This window comes from Salmo salar, chromosome 20 (genome assembly GCF_965601325.2).
Source record: "Salmo salar chromosome 20, fSalSal1, whole genome shotgun sequence".
NCBI classification, from domain to species: Eukaryota; Metazoa; Chordata; class Actinopteri; order Salmoniformes; family Salmonidae; genus Salmo; species Salmo salar.
The window spans coordinates 19,957,235-19,976,837 of record NC_138310.1 but is presented as its reverse complement, the minus strand read 5'-3'; the positions used below and the strand labels follow the sequence as shown (position 1 = coordinate 19,976,837).

Sequence of the window (19,603 nt, the reverse complement as noted above, 5' to 3'; positions counted from 1 at the left end):
TACATTTTGGCTTAAGTTCACTCAAACTCTCACTACACTGACTGTGGCATGCATATCTCACCCGAAATACTTCATTACCCATAGTGCATTGCTTTGTAGCCGCAAATGTACTTGATCCAACATGTCAGCCCCCGTTGGAACGATGGTTGAAGACTCAAGCAGTGAGGAGGAAGATCTGGAAAAGTTTAAGGAAGCAGCTTGGAGTTTTGGCACATATGGAATTAATGGTACACACAATACCAACACGGCAGGTAAATTCAGCCTAAATAACCTTTTGCTTTAGCTAAAACACAGGATGTATCTTAGCTAGCTAATGCTAGTCAACAGCAAATGTGGGGTGGGAGATAGATTTGCTCGCTGGCTAAAGATTTCACACACAAAACTATCTTACCCCAATACAGCAGCAAAGTCTTAACAGTAATGTAACGACTGTTGTTTTAGATGGGGAAAGCAATGGGAAGTTATCCCGTCGGTAAGTTGTTCGTTTTCTCTGAATGGCATGCCACCCACTCTGTATTATTATGATTCACCATCAGGCATAGAGGTTTTGCCTCACGTTTGGCTTCTCCAGAACAATCGTGTTTTATGTAATGCTATGGTCAACAGTGTGGCTGTATCTAAACATGAACATGATGGGAATGAGCTTCAGACGACTCCAGAGTTCCGTGCGCACGTTGCAAAGAAATTAGGTGCTATACTTGACAGGTACAGTATTTCTTCTTTGTCATGGGAAACTGTTGATGAAACATCAGTTTTACTATTATAGCTACCTTTAGCGTTCGCCTCGTTGCCTCCACCTATCAACTTTTCAGTCGCCAACTTTAATCTAACTATGCAATTTGATATTCAGTTGCATTTCAGTGATATCTACAGAAACATCAAAACCCTGCACACAGTCAACCAAATGTGAAGATGAAGGTGAGGGTTTATCCAGAAATTGTTTTGCACTGAAACTAATGCAGTAGTTACGAACTGTATGATGTCAAATATGATGCAATATAAATCCTGTGTGTGTTCTTGATCTTTTTTCTTGGTTTTTTGAAGGTTTCCGGCTGTTCACCACATCTGTCCCAGGAGAGTTTACCATTGATCCCCCTCCTCCTCCTGTAAGGCGCCGGCCCGTCCCCAGCTCAAGGTGATGCTTGTTCTATGTAGGCCTGACCTTTTAACCTTTGGGATATGTGAGGTGGTTTGATGTCACCTTCATAACTACTTTGGGAAGGAATCCTTACAGTAGCATTGCATGATTGAAATATTCCTGTAACTCATATTGTAATACTACTGTATTACAGTTTAATAAACAGTTTAATAAAGTTTAAGTTTGTTTCTGCAATTTTCCCCTAGTGACAGTGACAGTGAGCTGGAGATGAGACTGAGAGAGGCGGCAGTGTCAGTTACAGACCTCCTATCATCTGCTCTCCCCAGCGCAGTTACACCTTCCCTGCCAGAGTCCCTCAGCTCAGATAAATTGAAGAAGAAGAAGAAGAAGAAATACAAGGTTCAGGAAGGAGAGGACAGTAATAACAGCCCTGTCCCAGAGAAAAATAAGAAAAGGACAGCTCCCCGCGAGGTCGAGAACTGTGGAGAAGCCTCACCTTATGCTAAAACGGAGGAGGACCAAAAGAGCCCCGAGGAGGATAGTCTACCGCTGAAGGTCAAGAAGAAGAAAAATAAACAAAAAGGCACAGATGAAAGGGTGGAAGAGGAAGTAGAAAAGCACTGAGAGACTTCTGGACTCACTTGTTGTGATTTGGGATATTGGCTGTTCCATACTTGTAAGAACTGTTAACCTGTTGTAGCTTGGGGTTCTTAGCATTCATTATAACATGGTCAGGTCATACACTGTTATTTTCTTTAAATAATCACTGCAATGTTGTACTACTTTGTAGTTTGTTCTTTTCTGGAATGGAATACGTTCTTTCAGAAATGTGGAATACTGTAAGTCTCACCAGATATTTGATTACCTTTTTTCTCTGCCCAAAACACAATCAGTGCTATGCCTTGTTTTGTAAAGAAAGCAGTTTACACTGATGTCAATAATTCTGAGAGCATTTTTATTAAAACACTTTCCTATTGATAATATACATGTTTATTGTAAAACGGGGATCAATCGCTCAGCATTCTCTGTTTGCATGGATTTAGATGTGGTTGTTGCTAATGGTTTATCTCTGACCTCAGATCAGCAGACTGACACTGAGCACAACGTTCTTTGTAATAGTAAGGCTGCTAATTCAAGTGACGAGACTGATAACTGACAGTGAGTCCCTCCTGGATTTATGTATCTAGCAGAATGAGTTATAGTTTCTCTGGAAAATTTTACTGCAGAAGTAGTTTTGGAGAATTTGCGTTACATCTCTATTACAGTTCTCTACTTACTGTAAAAACTATTTTGTTTCACCCACCCTCTGCTCCCACCCCTTCACAATACATAGTGGTTACATTCTGTTGCTACTGTGCGGTAGAGACCATCTGTGCAGGAATGTAGGAGTTGATGTCTGCTGGCGAAGAGGAGAGGCGGTGAGGTGGATGACTTTCACTAGACTGAGATGGAGGATACAGCTGTAAATTCCCAGAGGAAACTAAGAAAAACAGATGGTAAGTTATTAATTTCTAGTTTCTCTACTGTCATTCCAATTACAACCCTGCATTTAAAATGCCCTATTTTGACTGGCAACTAGAGAACACCATGGGTTATATTTACTACTTTCAAGCTGTATTAAGATGACTTTGAAGTACAGTACCAGTTATAAGTTTGGACACGCCTACTCATTCAAGATTTTTTTTCTTTATTTTTAATTATTTTCTACATTGTAGAATAATACTGAAGACATCAAAACTATGAAATAACACAAGGAATCATGTAGTTACCAAGAAGTGTTAAACAAATCAAAATATATTTTAGATTTTAGATTCTTCAAAGTAGCCACCCTTTGCCTTGACAGCTTTGCATTCTCTCAACCAGCTTCACGAGGTAGTCACCTGGAATGCTTTTCCAACAGTCTTGAAGGAGTTCCCACATATGCTGATCACTTGTTGGCTGCTTTTCCTTCACTCTGCGGTCCAAATCATCTCAATGGCGTTGAGGTTGGGTGATTGTGGAGGCCAGGTCATCTGATGCAGCACTCCTCCTCCTTGGTAAAATAGACCTTACACAGCCTGGAGGTGTGTTTTGGGTCATAGTCCTGTTGAAAAACAAATGATAGTCCCTCTAAGCGAAACCAGATGGGATGGCGTATCGCTGCAGAATGCTGTGGTAGCCATGCTGGTTAAGTGTGCTTTGAATTCTAAATAAATCACTGACAGTGTCACCAGAAAAGCAACCCCACGCCATCATACCACCACCTCCATGCTTCACGGTGGGAACCACACATGCGGAGATCGTCCTTTCACCTACTCTGCGTCTCACAAAGACACGGCGGTTGGAACCAAAAATATCAAATTTGGACTCATCAGACCAACGGACAGATTTCCACTTGTCTAATGTCCATTGCTCTTGTTTCTTGGCCCAAGCAAGTCTCTTCTTATTATTGGTGTCCTTTAGTAGTGGTTTCTTTCCAGCAATTCGACCATGAAGACCTGATTCACAGAGTCAACTCAGAACAGTTGATATTGAGATGTGTCTGTTACTTGAACTCTGAAGCATTTATTTGGGCTGCAATTTCTGAGGCTGGAAACGTTTTAATGAACTTATCCTCTGCAGCAGAGGTAACTCTGGGTCTTCCTTTCCTGTGGTGGTCCTCATGAGAGCCAGTTTCATCATAGAGCTTGATGGTTTTTGCGACTGCACTTGAAGAAACTTTCAAAGTTCTTGACATTTTCTGGATTGACTGACCTTCATGTCTTAAAATAATGATGGTCTATTGTTTCTCTTTTCTTATTTGAGCTGCTCTTGCCATAATATGGACTTGGTATTTTACCAAATAGGGCTATCTTCTGTATACCACCCCTACCTTCTCGCAACACAACTGATTGGCTCAAACGCATTGAGAAGGAAAGAAATTCCACAAATGAACTTTTAACAAGGCACACCTGTTAATTGAAATGCATTCCTGGTGACTACCTCATGAAGCTGGTTGAGAGAATGCCAAGAGTGTGCAAAGCTGTCATCAAGGCAAAGGGTGGCTACTTTGAAAAATCTCAAATAGAAAATACATTTGGATTTGTTTAACACTTTTTTTTTTTTGGTTACTACATGATTGCATATATACTATTTAACATTTTGATGTCTTCACTATTATTCTACAATGTAGAAAATAGTACAAATAAAGAAAAATAATGAGTAGGTGTGTCCAAACTTTTGACTGGTACTGTATGTGTTACACACTTAGTAGCTTTTTTAGATGTCTTCAGTCTCCCCTTTAGTGTAGTGTAAGAAACTGCATATTTTGGGAAATAGTCTACACTTGGAGTAACATGATTTATCTTACCTGGCACAGGTGAAGGGGACTGCAGGTGTAGGGAGTCCTCCTGGATGGGTTGGTCTGTCTGCTCCTCAGGGTCTGTGGTCAGAATCTAACCAATGCAAAAGTCATTAGCAGATTCAACCCACATTAATACTACTACCGATCATTAGCTAGTGAGTCTAGACTTTTCTATACCTGTATACTCAGACTTATGCAACTGATTATTAATGGCATCACTTTCATTTTAGGTGAATGTTTAGAATCACAGTACCTGTCTGACTGTGGTTAGACTGGTCAGTGTTCCAAGGCTGCTGCTGTCAGTGATGACCATTGCTTGGGACAGTAGGCTGGACGGAGGGTAGTGGGACATATCAGACTTGCTGTACACTGCAGTGGAGAAATTGAGAGCAGGAGGCATGGGTACTTTATGAAACCCTCCTTAGTTCTAGCAGTTCTATTAGGTTGCTCTCACTCATTCCTTGTTTCACATATTGTATTTCTGTCAAAGGGCAAATGAAGGAGTAACATGCTGCCACTGTGGCCTTACTGTGACATGGAAGCTGTGCCATGGTTGCCATGAAAGGACTGTGGTGGCCCATATGACTCTGGAACTGCTGTGTGAGTTGCTGCTGGGAAGTGGAATGAAGCTGCTGCTGGAAAGAGATTGGCTGAAGGGTGGTGAACCCGCCTCCCACATTGTTGATGACAGGTACGGTTTGACCTGTTGACCAACAGGCCAGGAAAACATGGATTAGGCTAGGCTACTTTGTTAATGTCAGTTCGTTTTTTTATATCTAACAACTTTCTGATCATCACTGGAAAAGGATAAGATACAATACAGTCAATATGTTTTGAAATGACCGTTTTAAAAATAACTATGCTCTGACTTAGAGCTGTTTGAGTGGAGGGGACTGTGTGTAGAATGGGTTACCTATGAGGAGAGAGGACTCTCCCAGACTCATGACGCTGGGCAGGGAGGTCATGATGAGTCCATGGTGGGGAGCAGGCGAGGCAGACAGACTGTGCAGTGATGTCAGGGTGCTGACTGGGGGCAAGGGGCCACCACCTGATACCTGAGATGGGGAAAGTTGGTGGCAGAACCACAGCCATAGATTCTTGTGAGGATTGAGATGCTTTGTATACCCAAAGGTTTATGATGACGTGAAGTAGTCTATGATCTCCCTAGTTTGATGTGATATGGCTTGGGATTTCACTGCGTTACATGATGATATATGGTTAGCGACCTCATGGTCTTATATAACGATGTAATATGGTTTGTGATGTCATTTGCTTATTATGATGTAATATGGTTTGTGAAATAATTTGCTTATTATGGTTTGTGATCACACTGATGTGTTGTGCAGTTACTAATCTATGTATTGTGATGATTGGGATTATGTGATCATAGTTGCTGATCTCTGGTTGTGACAATGAGAGGTTGTTTGATCTCATTTTACTGGTTTGTGGTCGTGTAATGGGGATTGTAACAATGTGTGTAGAGGTGAGATACGGTAGGTGATCTCACTGGTTTGTGATGGTGTGTTTCCAGGAGTGTGTGGCTGGGCTCCAGTTGAATGGGGCTGGCCAGGCGGCCCCCCAAGCCTCTGTCTCCATTGTGACCCCTCGATGACCCCAGATTATCACATGTGATTTGCTGGCTATACTTCATGCCTGGAAGAGAGGAAGCCTGTTAGGATGAGTTAGGATCAGGTGTTTCCTGGGATGAGGTAATGTTGCACCCTGTCAGTTTTGGCTCTGTTCCCCTGTATAAGGGCACTGAAAATAGTACATAAGCAACACCCTGATGACAACACTAATAATGAATTATGCTCTTTGTGGATTAAATGAAATTATATTTTGATTCACTTTGGTGAGGGTGAGTGTTACCTTGCTCAGGGCTGTGTGAGAGCGTGTGGTTGGTGGAGCTTGCTGATTGGCTGTTGTAAGGCATATCAAGAGCCAGTTTATGGCGGAAGGCCTCCTCCTTGCGGCGGTTAGCGAACCAGTTGTACACTCGTACCTCTGTCACCAAGTTAGAGCCCAGGCCAGCCAGCTGGGACGGAGACACACCCCTCTGGAGACACTCAGCCCTGAGGAAGAGCCATAGAGGGCCCGGAGCAAGAGAAGCGTCTTTAAGGGGGACACGCTAAAATGACAGGGACAGTTCCTCCATTGCACTGGAACTGGGAACATTTCCTGTTTTTAGCTGACCTCTCTCTCTCTCACCTGTTACACTCCTCCACTAATCCCTCTCTCTCCTCTTTGCTTGGGTTCCTCTGTCGTTCATAGGCGTGGAAGAGGATTTGCTGGGAGGCGGGTCCCCATTTGAACCTGTTCCTACGTCCCTTCCTCACGTCCTCTCCCTGCTCCTCTCCAGACCCAAGGGCATGCCTGGCATTAGTAAACTCTGCATGGGGTGGTCAGTGAAAGCATATTTGTAGAATTTTGTGATAAACGTCAATTGTATTGTTATAGTATCCATATTGTTATATCAGTATTATTAATTATTCAGACAGTATTGTTATATCTTTAAAACAATAGGGCTAATTCACAGGAATCTGTTTTTATATTAGAGTTTGAGATAATTTGCAACGTGTGTGTGTGTGTGTGTGTGTGTGTGTGGGACATGCAGATTGTGTGTCTCTCTACACATGAAATGTGAAAGTGGACAGTATCATGTTACCTTACATGTCTATATTTGACTCACAGTGACCAGTGGGCCCCCATAGTTGTTTACAGCTGACAGACATATTGAATACTGTATCATGATGGATTTACAAGTCTAAGGATTGAGGTACAGGGATTGTGATTTCGCTATCATTGGGAAAACACAGCAGGAGACCACACTTTCCTTACATGGTTGAAATGGAAAGTTTGCAAATGTCAAAGCTATTTGAAACTTTTTTCCAGAAAGTGGATATAAGGAAGGACATAGAGTAAGCAAGATCCGTTGACATAATTGTTCTTCGCATCCTGAGATTCAGTCTTGTGTAAGAGCTCCCAATCCCCAAAACACTATAGATTTATGGCAATTTATTGTGAATATTAATGAATGAGGTAGTCATGATTTGAGCTATTAATAAATGTTACACTTCAGAGTCCAGACTGTAATGTCATACTGTAGTGCAGTAAAGGCAGGGTCAGCTCATCAGCTGGTCAAATACTCACGCTGGCTAATCTCGCCCTGCTTCCTGACGTACCAGCTGTACAAAGCAGCCCGTTTCTGGTTCTTCATGGGCGTGCCTTTGTTGAGGTGCTGGGAGAGATGGGACTGGTTGAGGCCTGTGGATTCGACCACCTCTCTCTGGGGGAGGTTATGCTGCTGCATGTAGCTCTTCACCAGTTTTGCCACGCGCCATGGATCCTCCCTATCACACACACACACAGACAAAACACATATGCTTAAAGAGAGGGAGGGAGAGAGGGATGTTGACAATAAGAGATAAGGGGAAGCACAGCAGGGCAAAGTCCAGCTCTCTCTGGTCACTGGAATTAAAACCCATAAAGATATGGATAGCCTACTTGCTGCAACACAAACCTTGACGACTAGCAATAGTACATAACATTTGTATTATGTATATTAACATACAAAAGCTTTATCTATGTTTGATGCATTTTTATACTACGGCATGGTTGGTCAAGTTGTGTTTTCATGCTGGGTGTTGTAAAATGGCCAACTTTTAGCTATATACAATGACCAGTTAAACCACAATCTTGAGATATATGTTGTAGTTTGAAATGTGGTGAAATTAAAGGGGCTTTTCCAAATAGTAGTAAATATTCACTCAATCTGTTCTAACACACAGACAAACATAGCACATTTCTGTTAATCTTAACCATTGCATGTAGTTCATTCATTAAATGGACAGAGAATACTGATGGGGTGGGTAATTAGTAACCAGGAAAGGAGGAACCCTCCTTTAAATTCACCTCAGAGGCCAAGAGAGATCTCAGAGGGAGCAGGAGAACGGGGAAGAGGGGGACTAAATTTGAGAAAGATGAAGAAAGGGAGTAGAAAGGATGCTGCCAGGTAAAACCGTCAATTGTTTGTACTCTCTGGAACCTTTTCTTGGTCAGAAAACGACAGGAAAAGAGAGCAGGAAAGAAAGCGAATGGAAAACACAATGAAGTAACCACCCTAAAACGTATTTGTTTTTAAATATTATTATAATTTTTTTTACAAATGAGTTGGACATTATTTTTTTAAAGTGAGAGAATAATAGCACAGCAAAGGGGTATGGCTATGTTGTTGTTGTATGGGTGTGTGTATTAATATTTGAGGTTTGATAAAAGGAAGAAATTGATGTACTATATATGTTAAGGGGAGGATAGGGTGGATGGCAGACATTTGGGAGTTACTTACTGAAGCAGTTGGTCGACCAGAGCCCTCTGCCTGGCTGCCTCCTCTGGGGCTAGGGCCTCCAGCTCCTGGAATATTGGGGGTGGAAAATCCATTTCTCCTTCCTCCGAACTCTCGCCATCCCCCCTGTCCCCCTTCTCTGCTCCAGGGGTGACCCTCTCTCGCTCCAGTTCTCCCAGGGCATGGACCAGGACCTCCCGGGACAGTCCAGAGCCCAGCAGAGCCCAGATCAGCTGCTCCTGGAGAGCAGACAGACGACCAGGGCCGGGCCCTGCTTCTCCTTTCCTCTCCTCTCCCTCCATTACGCTGTTGCCTAATCTTTACCTCACAACACAGCACACAGACTACGCAGGCCACAGGTCACAAACACACACTCACACACCAACACAGACACACTGCAGTCATGCGCTTACACAAAAAAACAGAGCAATTGGCTTCTGGAATCATTGCATTTCTGTCCTTCAGTTTAGGAATAGAGAAAGTTTGCTTTCATTTTCCCCCGTTTGATTTTTCTCCTCGTCTCGTTCTGAGCTGAGCTGTCTGGTTTTAGCCCTCCACCTGCTGCTATGCTTTAAAAGGTCTTTTTTTCCCTCCCCCTCCTCCCCATGCGCTTTCTGTGAACTTTGTCCCCATCTCCGTCCATCCCTAACAGTGAGCAAAGTGCAGTCAAACTATAAATGAAAATAAACTGCACATTCATACAGCCTCCTGTATAACACACAAATGTAATACATATGTGAGGTTACAAAAATAAGCTAACTGCATCTTAATACGCACATTAAAACCTAGCATATTTATTTTTCAATATATTCTAAACCGACACAATTCTCCATGACACTTATAGGCATTCATTTTAGGGTCCAAAAAGGATAACAGCAAAATGCATATTTTAGACTGCCTTGATGTAATTTGTGGCTAGTATAACTATACTATTCTATATTTCATATCAATTGTAATGTAAAGGCCTAATGGAATGGATGTTGTAGCTTAACATTTATCATGAAAACCTGATAGGTGTGTTTTGAGAGGTTTGGAATGAATTGGACAGAGAAATTGAAAGTAGCTGTTGTCCTGCACAGCACTAGAGGGCACTACTGCATCATTCTAGAAAGACAGGGTATGATAGAGGTAGATTTTAGATGCCAGAGAACACCTGCTAGCGTTCACTGACTTTGGGTTCTGTTTCTCTCTGCTCGCTTGAATATTTCTGCTGTCCCTGACAGTCACCTAACCTTTCCTCTGACCCTCTTCCTGGGTCTTTTTCTCCCCCAGGTAACCTAACCTAAGGTTGGGTTTTCACTTTCCCAGAGCAGTAGACAATCTGGCCATAAAACCCAAACAAAAGCATCCTCCCACCCCTTTGTCCAACCCTTTTCTCATTCATTCCTTCCTCTCTCTCATTGAAAGTGCTTTACCTCCTGTGATTAGATCAGACATAGATGTCACATCAAAGCTTTCGCTAAAGATTTCATATATTTCAGATTCACAGGTCGTTACCATCACACGTCTGTTTTGTATTATCCTCCATGACTTTGTCTAACTTCATGTGTACATCTGAATCAGTAATACTTAAGAACCCCTACAGGTGGCATTGTAGCTATGCTATATTGGTAGTATTGCTTTCGCAGTGTGGATTCATCTCCAATAACGCTCTCTCTCTTTACCTTGTGCTTCCTCCGGTTCAGCCTCGTTCCTCACTCCACCCTACACTAGGGAAGATGGCATTGTGCAGTATATGAAATGGGGGAACAGGGCTCCCTCTATCTCTTTGAAACACTACTGCCCTGTAATTAAGTCCCATTGTGCCTGAATTTGCACTGTTCAGAGGACAACCCAGTGAGGGAGGCAGGGTAGTGTGGCCTGTACTGCATTTAAATCCCATACAGTGCATTATCACACATTCTAGCAGGCATTTGGTGTGAGAAAGTAAATATACAGTTATGTAATTTTATTATCAAAGAAAAAGTGTGTTTGCATGTGTTAGTATGTAGCCTACAGTATCTTCTGTTCTAGAAATAAAGAACCACACTTTGTTTACTGGAAAAGTAGCTCACTATCAGAACTGCAATTTTCCCTTCTGTCCTCATAGTCTCATTAGTCAGCAAACCTCCCTGTTTCTGCCCCTCCTCTTTCAGCCTTGTGTCCATGCCACCCCGCCACCCCATACTATTCAACCCCATTGATCATGCATGCAGAAATATAACACACCCCTTAGTTCCTTCCCGAATAAGCACTGTCCACATTTTTGTAATTTCCTCTGCAGGGAGGAGAGGCTGTGTAGCCTACGCTGTGTGCCTCCAACAATGTCCAACAGCTCACCCAGTATAAACTTAATGGACACTTCACACACAAACAGAGCTTACCATAAACCGCACAAAAATAAGTAGTCAATAGACATAGCTTTCACATATTCTTAAGTAGGCAGTGCGAATGCGTGTTTGTTCAGTCTCTCGTTCTTATTGTCATCTGGCATTAGTTTTGCGGCATACCTTAAGAGTGCACCCCCTAATGGAATGAGCTGTGTGTGTAAAGGGGAGTCGGACGAACCAGAGGCTTCTAGGACAATACAGTAGTTACGGTTAGTCTTTTTGAAGTTTTAATACAGATTTGAAAGACTTTCCAAAGTTCCCTCACTGTCTTTTGGAGGCATGTGAATCAACAACATTGTTCACCTTTATCACCCTAGGCATTGGTGCTAATGCATTGCCATTGCTTGAATTATTTGAATGGCTGTTTCTTTGAGGTAATATTGTGATCGGCCTCCAATCGGTTAACAAATCACATGATGTGTTGGAGAGGAGATTAACTGGAGCTGGTTTTGGCAATGAAATACTGAAGACCCCGCAGTGAATGAACAAGTACACTACCCAAAATCACCTCATTGTCAGCGGGTTGAGTATGGGGTGGATTGTGCTAGTGAGCGACTGTATTACTGATGCTAGTGTCAGGACTGTTCAGGTGTAGGCGAACCAATGCCTGGAGTCTAGCTAAGTTACCATCCAATTAGTGACAGATTTTCATGTGAATATTCTAAACTCTGCATAAAGAAAATATGCGCAATTTCCCAGCAGTGGTGTTTCCACCTAACTGACTTGTTGCAGATTTTTTTTAAATCAGTGCGTGATGACAATGCACACACAATGTATTTTTTTTGCTTGAGTTTTCATGTACTTAATAAAAATCTAACGTTCAATGTGTTTCCATCGCATTTTCAACTCTACAGATATCTTTTGATCACAAACGGTTGCGTTAAATAGCAAATGTGCTTACTCTGGTCTTGGCAGGTGCGCTCTAGCCAACAGCTCGCAGATACAGTGCGGGTAGGCTAGTCTACTTGATGAGATTATTATGGAGAACTTTTTCTTGAACGGCAGTCATAAGACCCTCAATATTTATTGAAAAGCAGCATCAAGCTCATCACCGTGCACTTGCATCACTCTGTGAAGTTCATCAGAATTTATTTCATCTGTAGCCTAATAAACTGCATGGTTTCCCAAGTCGTAGTAAGAGGACCACACGCCATATCATCGTAAATTTACTTCGATATGATGGTTGGTATATTAATATTTGCGCATAAAGGCGTTTCCACCGCCGTTTCTCGTATAGCGTAATTCATTTTAGACCCAAAAAGATCGAACTATGCCGAGCGAAGATTTATCTGTCATAATTTATACAATTGTACCGAAACGTCCTGTTTCCATCACAGCGGTCGTAATTTTTCTTTATACGTTATGCCTTTACTCTAATAAAAACTGTGGTTGGAATGTGGCTAATGACACACAGTTTAAGACAATGTGGACACTGATATGACGTCTGTCCTTCAAAGAACATCAACTTGGCCAAAAGTTGTATTTTCTCAATCCACTTTATTTGTAAGCAAAAAAACGACACCTTTTCATGAAGGCCTATACTGTAGCTGTACAACGGTATGTTTTGTGAGATTGATTGAAAGTGGAGAGCAGATTTTTCAAGGCTAGCTTCATTGTTCAATATTTAGTAATGCAGTTGTCAATAAGTTAACAAATAACTAAATGCTATACATGACCTACTGTCAAACAAAATAGAATTCAAAATGTGTAATCTGTACAGGGTTGGATACAATTTGGATTAGTCTGAACGTCATTTGGTGTCTCATGTTCACCAAGCTTAGTCATGTATTTTCTTGTCTATGTCTTGTAAAGTGTTGCAGCAGCTTACAGTGCATTCCAAAAGTATTCAGACCCCTTTTTGTTGTTACTTACTTATTCTAAAATTGATTAAATCGTTTTTTCCCCTCATCAATCTACACACAATACCCCATAATGACAAAGCAAAAATGGTTTTTGACATTTTTGCAAATGTATTGAAAATAAAAAACTATCACATTTATTTAGACTCTTTACTCAGTACTTTTCAGCAGCTTTGGCAGCGATTACAGCCTCGAGTTTTCATGGGTATGACACTACAAGCTTGGAACACCTGTCTTTTGAGAGTTTCTCCCATTGTTCTTTGCAGATCCTCTCAATTTCTGTCAGTTTGGATGGGGCGCCGTTGCTGCACAGCTATTTTCAGTTCTCTCCAGAGATGTTACAGATGTTAGATCGGGTTCAAGTCCGGGCTCTGGCTGGGCCAATCAAGGACATTCAGAGACTTGTCCTGAAGCGTCTTGGCAGTGTGCTTAGGGTCGTTGTCCTTTTAGAAGGTGAACCTTCACCCCAGTCTGAGGTCCTGAACACTCTTGAGCAGGTTTTCATCAAGGATCTTGCTCCATTACAGGTTTTCTCAATTGTTTACACACAAATACTGGTACTTGAGACACAATGACCACAACATGTAACTCATGCACCAACCCCCTGAACCAATTCTGCTAAACTACAAGCACAATTCCTGCTTTACACTCAAATTCCAGTTCTAAAACACACTTTTTTCAAAACACTACACACAATTATTTGCATTTGGCACAATTTTCATGCAGAAAATCTCTTGTTTTCACAATGAACACACTGCCATTAAAATATGCACACTGACTCATCACATGGGCAAACACCCGTCACACAGTTTTACAATTAGCAATCAGAGCTTTAGCATAAAATGGCAACGGGTGAGCTCTTCTGTTTTGGAGCAATGGATGCCAACATTGGAAACAGAGGCTGAGCCAGAGAAGTGAGAGTAAGAGGAGGAGGATGGGGAGGACGAGGACGAGGATGAGGAAGACCAAGGAACGTAATCTCTGATGAGATCCGAGCCACTTTGGTTGATCATGTGGTCAACCATGGTCTAACAATGAGGGAGGCTGGGCAAAGAGTACAGCCAAATTTGAGCAGGTACACTGTAGCATACATTATCCGGACATTCCGAAATGAGAATAGGTAAGAAATCTACTCTCACTACAAAATTGCAGTACTGCATATCAATACAGTACTCAATGAGTACAGTAGTACAGTATTGCCTGTGGACTGTTCTGTAGGACTGTAAAAATAAAGTATGTTTCAAGTATTTGGGAAATGTATTCCTACTTTGTATTTACAGTATTTGACTATTTGTTTGGCAGAACTGAAAGATTACCAACACAAGGTGGTCAGGAACGTGTTCTGTCTCCTGAACAGGAAACTGAAATCATGAACATGGTCCTAGAAAATAACGCCATAACATTACGGCAAATACAAAGAAAAATAAAAGAATGAGATATTTCAAAATATTGATAGGGTAAGCTTATCGACACTGGACCGTGTCTTGCGCAGAAATAATCTCAGGATGAAGCGGGTCTACAGGGTGCCATTTGAACGCAATTCAGAAAGAGTCAAAGAATCGCGATATAACTATGTGCAAGTGAGTCCTATACAATCCCACCATTGATGCATACTCTCAACACTGTATAAATTATACATATTTCAGTATTGTAATCATAATGATTGTGCTTCACAATAGTGACCACTCCATGTCTATTTCTGATATTGTCATGTGTGTTTCAGAGAGTCCTTGAACTAGAGGTGGCTGCAGTGGAGCACCAGTTCATCTTCATTGATGAGGTTGGATTCAACCTCACAAAAAGTTGAAAGAGGGGAAGGAATATCATCGGCCAGCGTGCCATTGTTCAAGTCCCTGGCCAGCGCGGAGGGAACATCACAATGTGTGCAGCGATTACCCACCACGGCGTCATCCATCACCATGCTACCCTTGGCCCTTACAACACCGCCCATCTGATCACATTCCTGGACACCCTACACAACACACTCATTCCACCAGATCAGGTAGATGGCCCAGAGCAGCTCAGGTACGTTGTCATTTGGGACAAGGTAAGTTTCCACAGGGCTGCTCTGGTTCGTAACTGGTTCACTGCCCAGCCACGCTTTGTAGTTGTTTATCTCCCTCCATATTCTCCATTCCTACATCCTATTGAGGAATTTTTTTCTGCCTGGAGATGGAAAGTGTATGACCGAAATCCACAAACGCGTATACCTCTTCTCCAAGCTATGGAAGACGCATGTGGAGATATAGCAGCTGATGCTTTTCATGGCTGGAATCGCCATGCTAGGCCATATTTCCCCCGCTGCTTGGCCAGGGAAAACATTGCTTGTGATGTGGATGAGGTGCTGTGGCCAGACCGCAACAGAAGAGAGGATGCAGCATAGTTTTATTATATATTTTTTTATTTATTTACTGTAACTGTATACATGAAATTCTTCTGTTTTGTATGTAGACCACTGTATGTGCAACTTTGTGTTGGTTGGGAATGGGATGTACACTGTGTACATTGTTTTTGTGGGAAAAATAAAATATATTTGTTACCGTGTATTTGTGTGTTCTGAGTATAAAAACAATATTCTCAAATATTTTACAACACACTTATGTATGTACTGTCTGTAGTAATGGCAACACTGAACCAAAAAAAAGCCTAAGTCATTATGATGAATGGAGAGGAAGTGTTTTCCATTCATCATAGTGTTTTACATTGAGCACATCAAGTGTTCAACTGGTTCTTATAAATGTCTATTCATATGATGGTTTGTGTGTGTCATTTGAAAACAAAATACCATTTTGATAAGACATAACATTGTTTTGAATGTAAAGTTTCATTTAGCTGGAGAATTGAGGGGTTTTGCTCATTGTGTGTGTGTTTTTTGATTTGTGTGTAGAGTTCTGAGAATATGAGGCATGCTTTCAGAAAATGTGTGTAAACAATCAAGAAAAACTGTAATCTTTCCCTCGATACTGACTAGACGCTGTCCCTGCCGCTGAAAAACATCCCCACAGCATGATGCTTCCGCCACCATGCTTCACCGTAGGAATGGTATTGGCCAGGTGATGATCGGTACCTGGTTTCCTCCAGATGTGACACTTGGCATTCAGGCCAAAGAGTTCAATCTTGGTTTCATCAGACCAGAGAATCTTGTTTCTTATGGTCTGAGAGTCCTTTAGGTGCCTTTTGGCACACTCCAAGCGGGCTGTCATGTGCCTTTTACTGAGGAGTGGCTTCCGTCTGGCCACTCTACCATAAAGGCCTGATTGGTGGAGTGCTGCAGAGATGGTTGCCCTTCTGGAAGGTTCTCCCATCTCCATAGAGGAACTCTGGAGCTCTGTCAGAGTGACCATCAGGTTCTTGGTCACCACCCTGATCAAGGCCCTTCTCCCCTGATTGCTCAGTTTTGCTGAGCGGCCAGCTCTAGGAAGAATCTTGGTGGTTCCAAACTTCTTCCATTTAAGAATGATGGAGGCCACTGTGTTCTTGGGGACCTTCAATGCTGCAGAAATGTTTTGGTACCCTCCCCAGATCTGTACCTCGACACAATCCTGTCTCAGAGCTCTATGGACAATACCTTTGTCCTCATGGCTTGGTTTTTGCTCTGACGTGCACTGTGAACTGTGGGACCTTATATAGACAGGTGTGTTCCTTTCCAAATCATGTCCAATCAATTGAATTTACCACAGGTGGACTCCAAATTGTAGAAACATCTCAAGGATTATCAATGGTAACAGGATGCACCTGAGCTCCATTTCGAGTCTCATAGCAAAGGGTTTGAATACTTATTTTTATTTCTAATGCATTTGCAAACATTTCTAAAAACCTGTTTTAATTTTGTCATTATGGAACACTGTGTGTAGATTGCTGAGGATTTTTTATCCATTTTAGAATAAGGCTGTAACATAACAAAATGTGGAAAAAGTGAAGGGGTTTGAATATTTTCCAAATGCACTGTATGTCACATGAGGGAGTTGGGTGAACTCAAGCATGTGTATTAGGCCTGTGGATCTAGACCTGTGTATCTATGTCTGTAGGACAGTTCATTCTATCCTATTATCTCAACTAAATGAAGAGATGGTGGCACGTTCATTTCAGGATTGTTTCATTGAAAACCATTTTGTCAAACTAATCAAAAAGGGTTCTCTTTTTAAAACAGGTTTTTACAACACAGGTAACTACCAAAATAATGGAAACACTTGAGTAAATGAGGGATACACACTGTAACTCAGTAAAATCTTAGAAATTGTTTAATGTTGCGTTTATATTTTTGGTCTCTGTATACATGACCCTAAACATGATGAGATGTTAATTGCTTAACTCCGGAACCACACAGTTCATAGAAGGAAATCAGTCAATTGAAATAAATAAATTAGGCCCTATTCTATGGATTTCACATGACTGGGCTGGGGTGCAGCCATGGGTGGGCCTTGGAGGGCATAGGCCCACCCACTTAGCAGCCAGGCTACCCCACTACGGAGCCAGGCCTAGCCAATCAGAATGAGTTTTCCCCACAAATGGGCTTTATTACAGAGAAAACAATTTTTTTTAGCTACCATGGCTGTGCCCCCATAGGATGACAATGCGCCTATCCACAGGGCACGAGTGGTCACTGAATGGTTTGATGAGCATGAAAACGATGTAAACCAAATGCTATGGCTGTCTGTCACTAGATCTCAACCCAATTGAACACCTATGGGAGATTCTGGAGAGGTGCTGGAGACAGCATTTTCCACCACCATCAATAAAACCCCAAAATATGGAATTTCTTGTGGAAGACTGTTGTCGCATCCCTCCAATAAGGTTCCAGACACTTGTAGAATCTTTACCTAGGTGCATGAAGCTGTTCTGGCTGGTGGCCCAATGCCCTACTAAGACACTTTATGTTGGTGTTTCTGTTATTTTGATAGTTACCTGTAGAATCTCAATTAAACCTATTGAAGGGGAGCACCCGCATTGGGGTTTGAACCAGCAACCCCAAAGGTTATAGGGAAAGTACCTCCTGTGCACTAGACAATTCTCTTGGAAGAGGCCAGTAAATGTTCATACATTGAGGACGGGCACACAAGTTATACCCAATGCTTACAGATTGAATCCCACTTAGAAAAAGACAAGGAACTCTTGAAATATCCCATCACTGCCACCATTATAGCGATTGACTGGAGACAACCACCACGGTCCAGTGGTTATGCAGTAACTGGGAAAGCTCTATTCCTCTTGTGCCAGAAAGGTCCAGGCTTCTTGGCAGAAGGCATAGTAGCACACGTTACATGTCTACCTCTATTTTGAAACACTACATGACCAAAAGTATGTAGACACCTGCTCGTCGAACATCATTCCAAAATCATGGGCATTAATATAGAGTTGGTCCTCCCTTTTGCTGCTGTAACAGCCTCCACTCTTCTGGGAAGGCTTTCCACTAGATGTTGGAACATTGCTGTGGTGACTTGATTCCATTCAGCCACAAGAGCATTAGTGAGGTCGGGCACTGATGTTCGATGGGGTTGAGGTCAGGACTCTGTGCGGGCCAGTCAAGTTTTTCCACACCGATCTCGACAAACTATTTCTGTATTGACCTCGCTTTGTGCACGGGGGCATTGTCATGCTGAAACAGGAAAGGGCCTTCCCCAAACTGCTGCCACAAAGTTGGAGGCACTTAATTGTTTAGAATGTCATTGTATGCTGTAGCATTAAGATTTCCCTTCACTGGAACTAAGGGGCATAGCCTGAACAATGAAAAACAGACCCAGACTATTATTCCTCCTCCACCAAACTTTACAGTTGGCACTATGCATTTGGGCATGTAGTGTTGTCCTGGGATCTGCCAAACCCAGATTCATCCGTCGGACTGCCAGATGGTGAAGCGTGATTCATCACTCCAGAGAACACATTTCCACTGCTCAAGTGTCCAATGGTGATGAGCTTTACACCACTACAGCTGACGCTTGGCATTGCGTATGGGGATCTTAGGCTTGTGTGCGGCTTCTCAGCTATGGAAACCCATTTCATGAAGCTCCCGATGAACAGTTCTTGTGCTGACGTTGCTTCCAGAGGCAGTTTGAACTCGGTAGTGAGTGTTGTCACTGTGGACAGGCAATTTTATTTATTTTTTACGCACTACGCACTTCAGCACTCAGTGGCTGAGCCGTTGTTGCTCCCAGACGTTTCCACTTCATAATAACAGCACTTACAGTTGACCGGGGCAGCTCTAGCAGGGCAGAAATTTGACAAACTGACTTGTTGGAAAGGTGGCATCCTATGATGGTGCCATGTTGAAAGTCACTGAGCTCTTAAGTAAGGCCTATTGCCAATGTTTAGCTAAGGAGATTGCATGGTTGTGTGCTCGATTTTATACACCTGCCAGCAACGGGTGTGGCTGAAATAGCCGAATCCACTAATTTGAAGGGTGTCCACATACTTTTGTATATATAGTGTATTTATGTGCCTAGTTTAAAACCTTAAACCGGTACGAAATATATTTAGCTCACACCAACAAAAATGATAATTCTAATGATTTCATACAGTATTATCATTTACCCAAACTAAAATACATATTGATATCTCTATTTGTTTATTTTACAAATTGTAACACATTTTTGTATTTATAAGCATGCGTAAAAT

The 19,603-nt window shown here is 42.1% G+C and overlaps 2 protein-coding genes across 4 annotated transcripts; one reads left to right on the top strand and one right to left on the bottom strand.

The window, feature by feature from the left end:
- Positions 1-89: 89 nt before the first annotated feature.
- On the top strand, positions 90-2,080 carry c20h12orf43 (chromosome 20 C12orf43 homolog). Of its 2 annotated transcripts, XM_014160067.3 has the most exons (6): positions 90-251; positions 442-472; positions 607-705; positions 851-918; positions 1,045-1,135; positions 1,345-2,080. In XM_014160067.3, exons 1-6 carry the CDS (start codon positions 122-124, stop codon positions 1,721-1,723), a joined length of 798 nt encoding a protein of 265 aa, XP_014015542.1. In that variant the 5' UTR covers positions 90-121; the 3' UTR covers positions 1,724-2,080.
- Positions 2,057-9,341, bottom strand: hnf1a (HNF1 homeobox a). Of its 2 annotated transcripts, none has more exon segments than NM_001123674.1 (10): positions 2,057-2,579; positions 4,428-4,512; positions 4,675-4,790; positions 4,951-5,124; positions 5,335-5,476; positions 5,929-6,074; positions 6,291-6,493; positions 6,630-6,810; positions 7,572-7,771; positions 8,767-9,118. In NM_001123674.1, coding segments are annotated over 10 exon segments (1,677 nt in total). In that variant the 5' UTR covers positions 9,066-9,118; the 3' UTR covers positions 2,057-2,448.
- Between the last annotated feature and the right edge of the window lie 10,262 nt (positions 9,342-19,603).

What these genes read in the sequence shown, in the direction of transcription:
- c20h12orf43 (XM_014160067.3), top strand. Translation starts at nt 122, where the DNA reads ATGTCAGCCCCCGTTGGAACGATGGTTGAAGACTCAAGCAGTGAGGAG. An exon ending in ACACAATACCAACACGGCAG is followed by an intron (nt 252 to 441) that starts GTAAATTCAGCC and finishes CTGTTGTTTTAG; the next exon opens with ATGGGGAAAGCAATGGGAAG. An exon ending in TTAGGTGCTATACTTGACAG is followed by an intron (nt 706 to 850) that starts GTACAGTATTTC and finishes TTTGATATTCAG; the next exon opens with TTGCATTTCAGTGATATCTA.
- hnf1a (XM_082966046.1), bottom strand. Translation starts at nt 9,065, where the DNA reads ATGGAGGGAGAGGAGAGGAAAGGAGAAGCAGGGCCCGGCCCTGGTCGT. An exon ending in AAACACACCATCACAAACCA is followed by an intron (nt 5,477 to 5,928) that starts GTGAGATCACCT and finishes TCCCCATCTCAG; the next exon opens with GTATCAGGTGGTGGCCCCTT. An exon ending in GTCTAACCACAGTCAGACAG is followed by an intron (nt 4,513 to 4,674) that starts GTACTGTGATTC and finishes TGCATTGGTTAG; the next exon opens with ATTCTGACCACAGACCCTGA.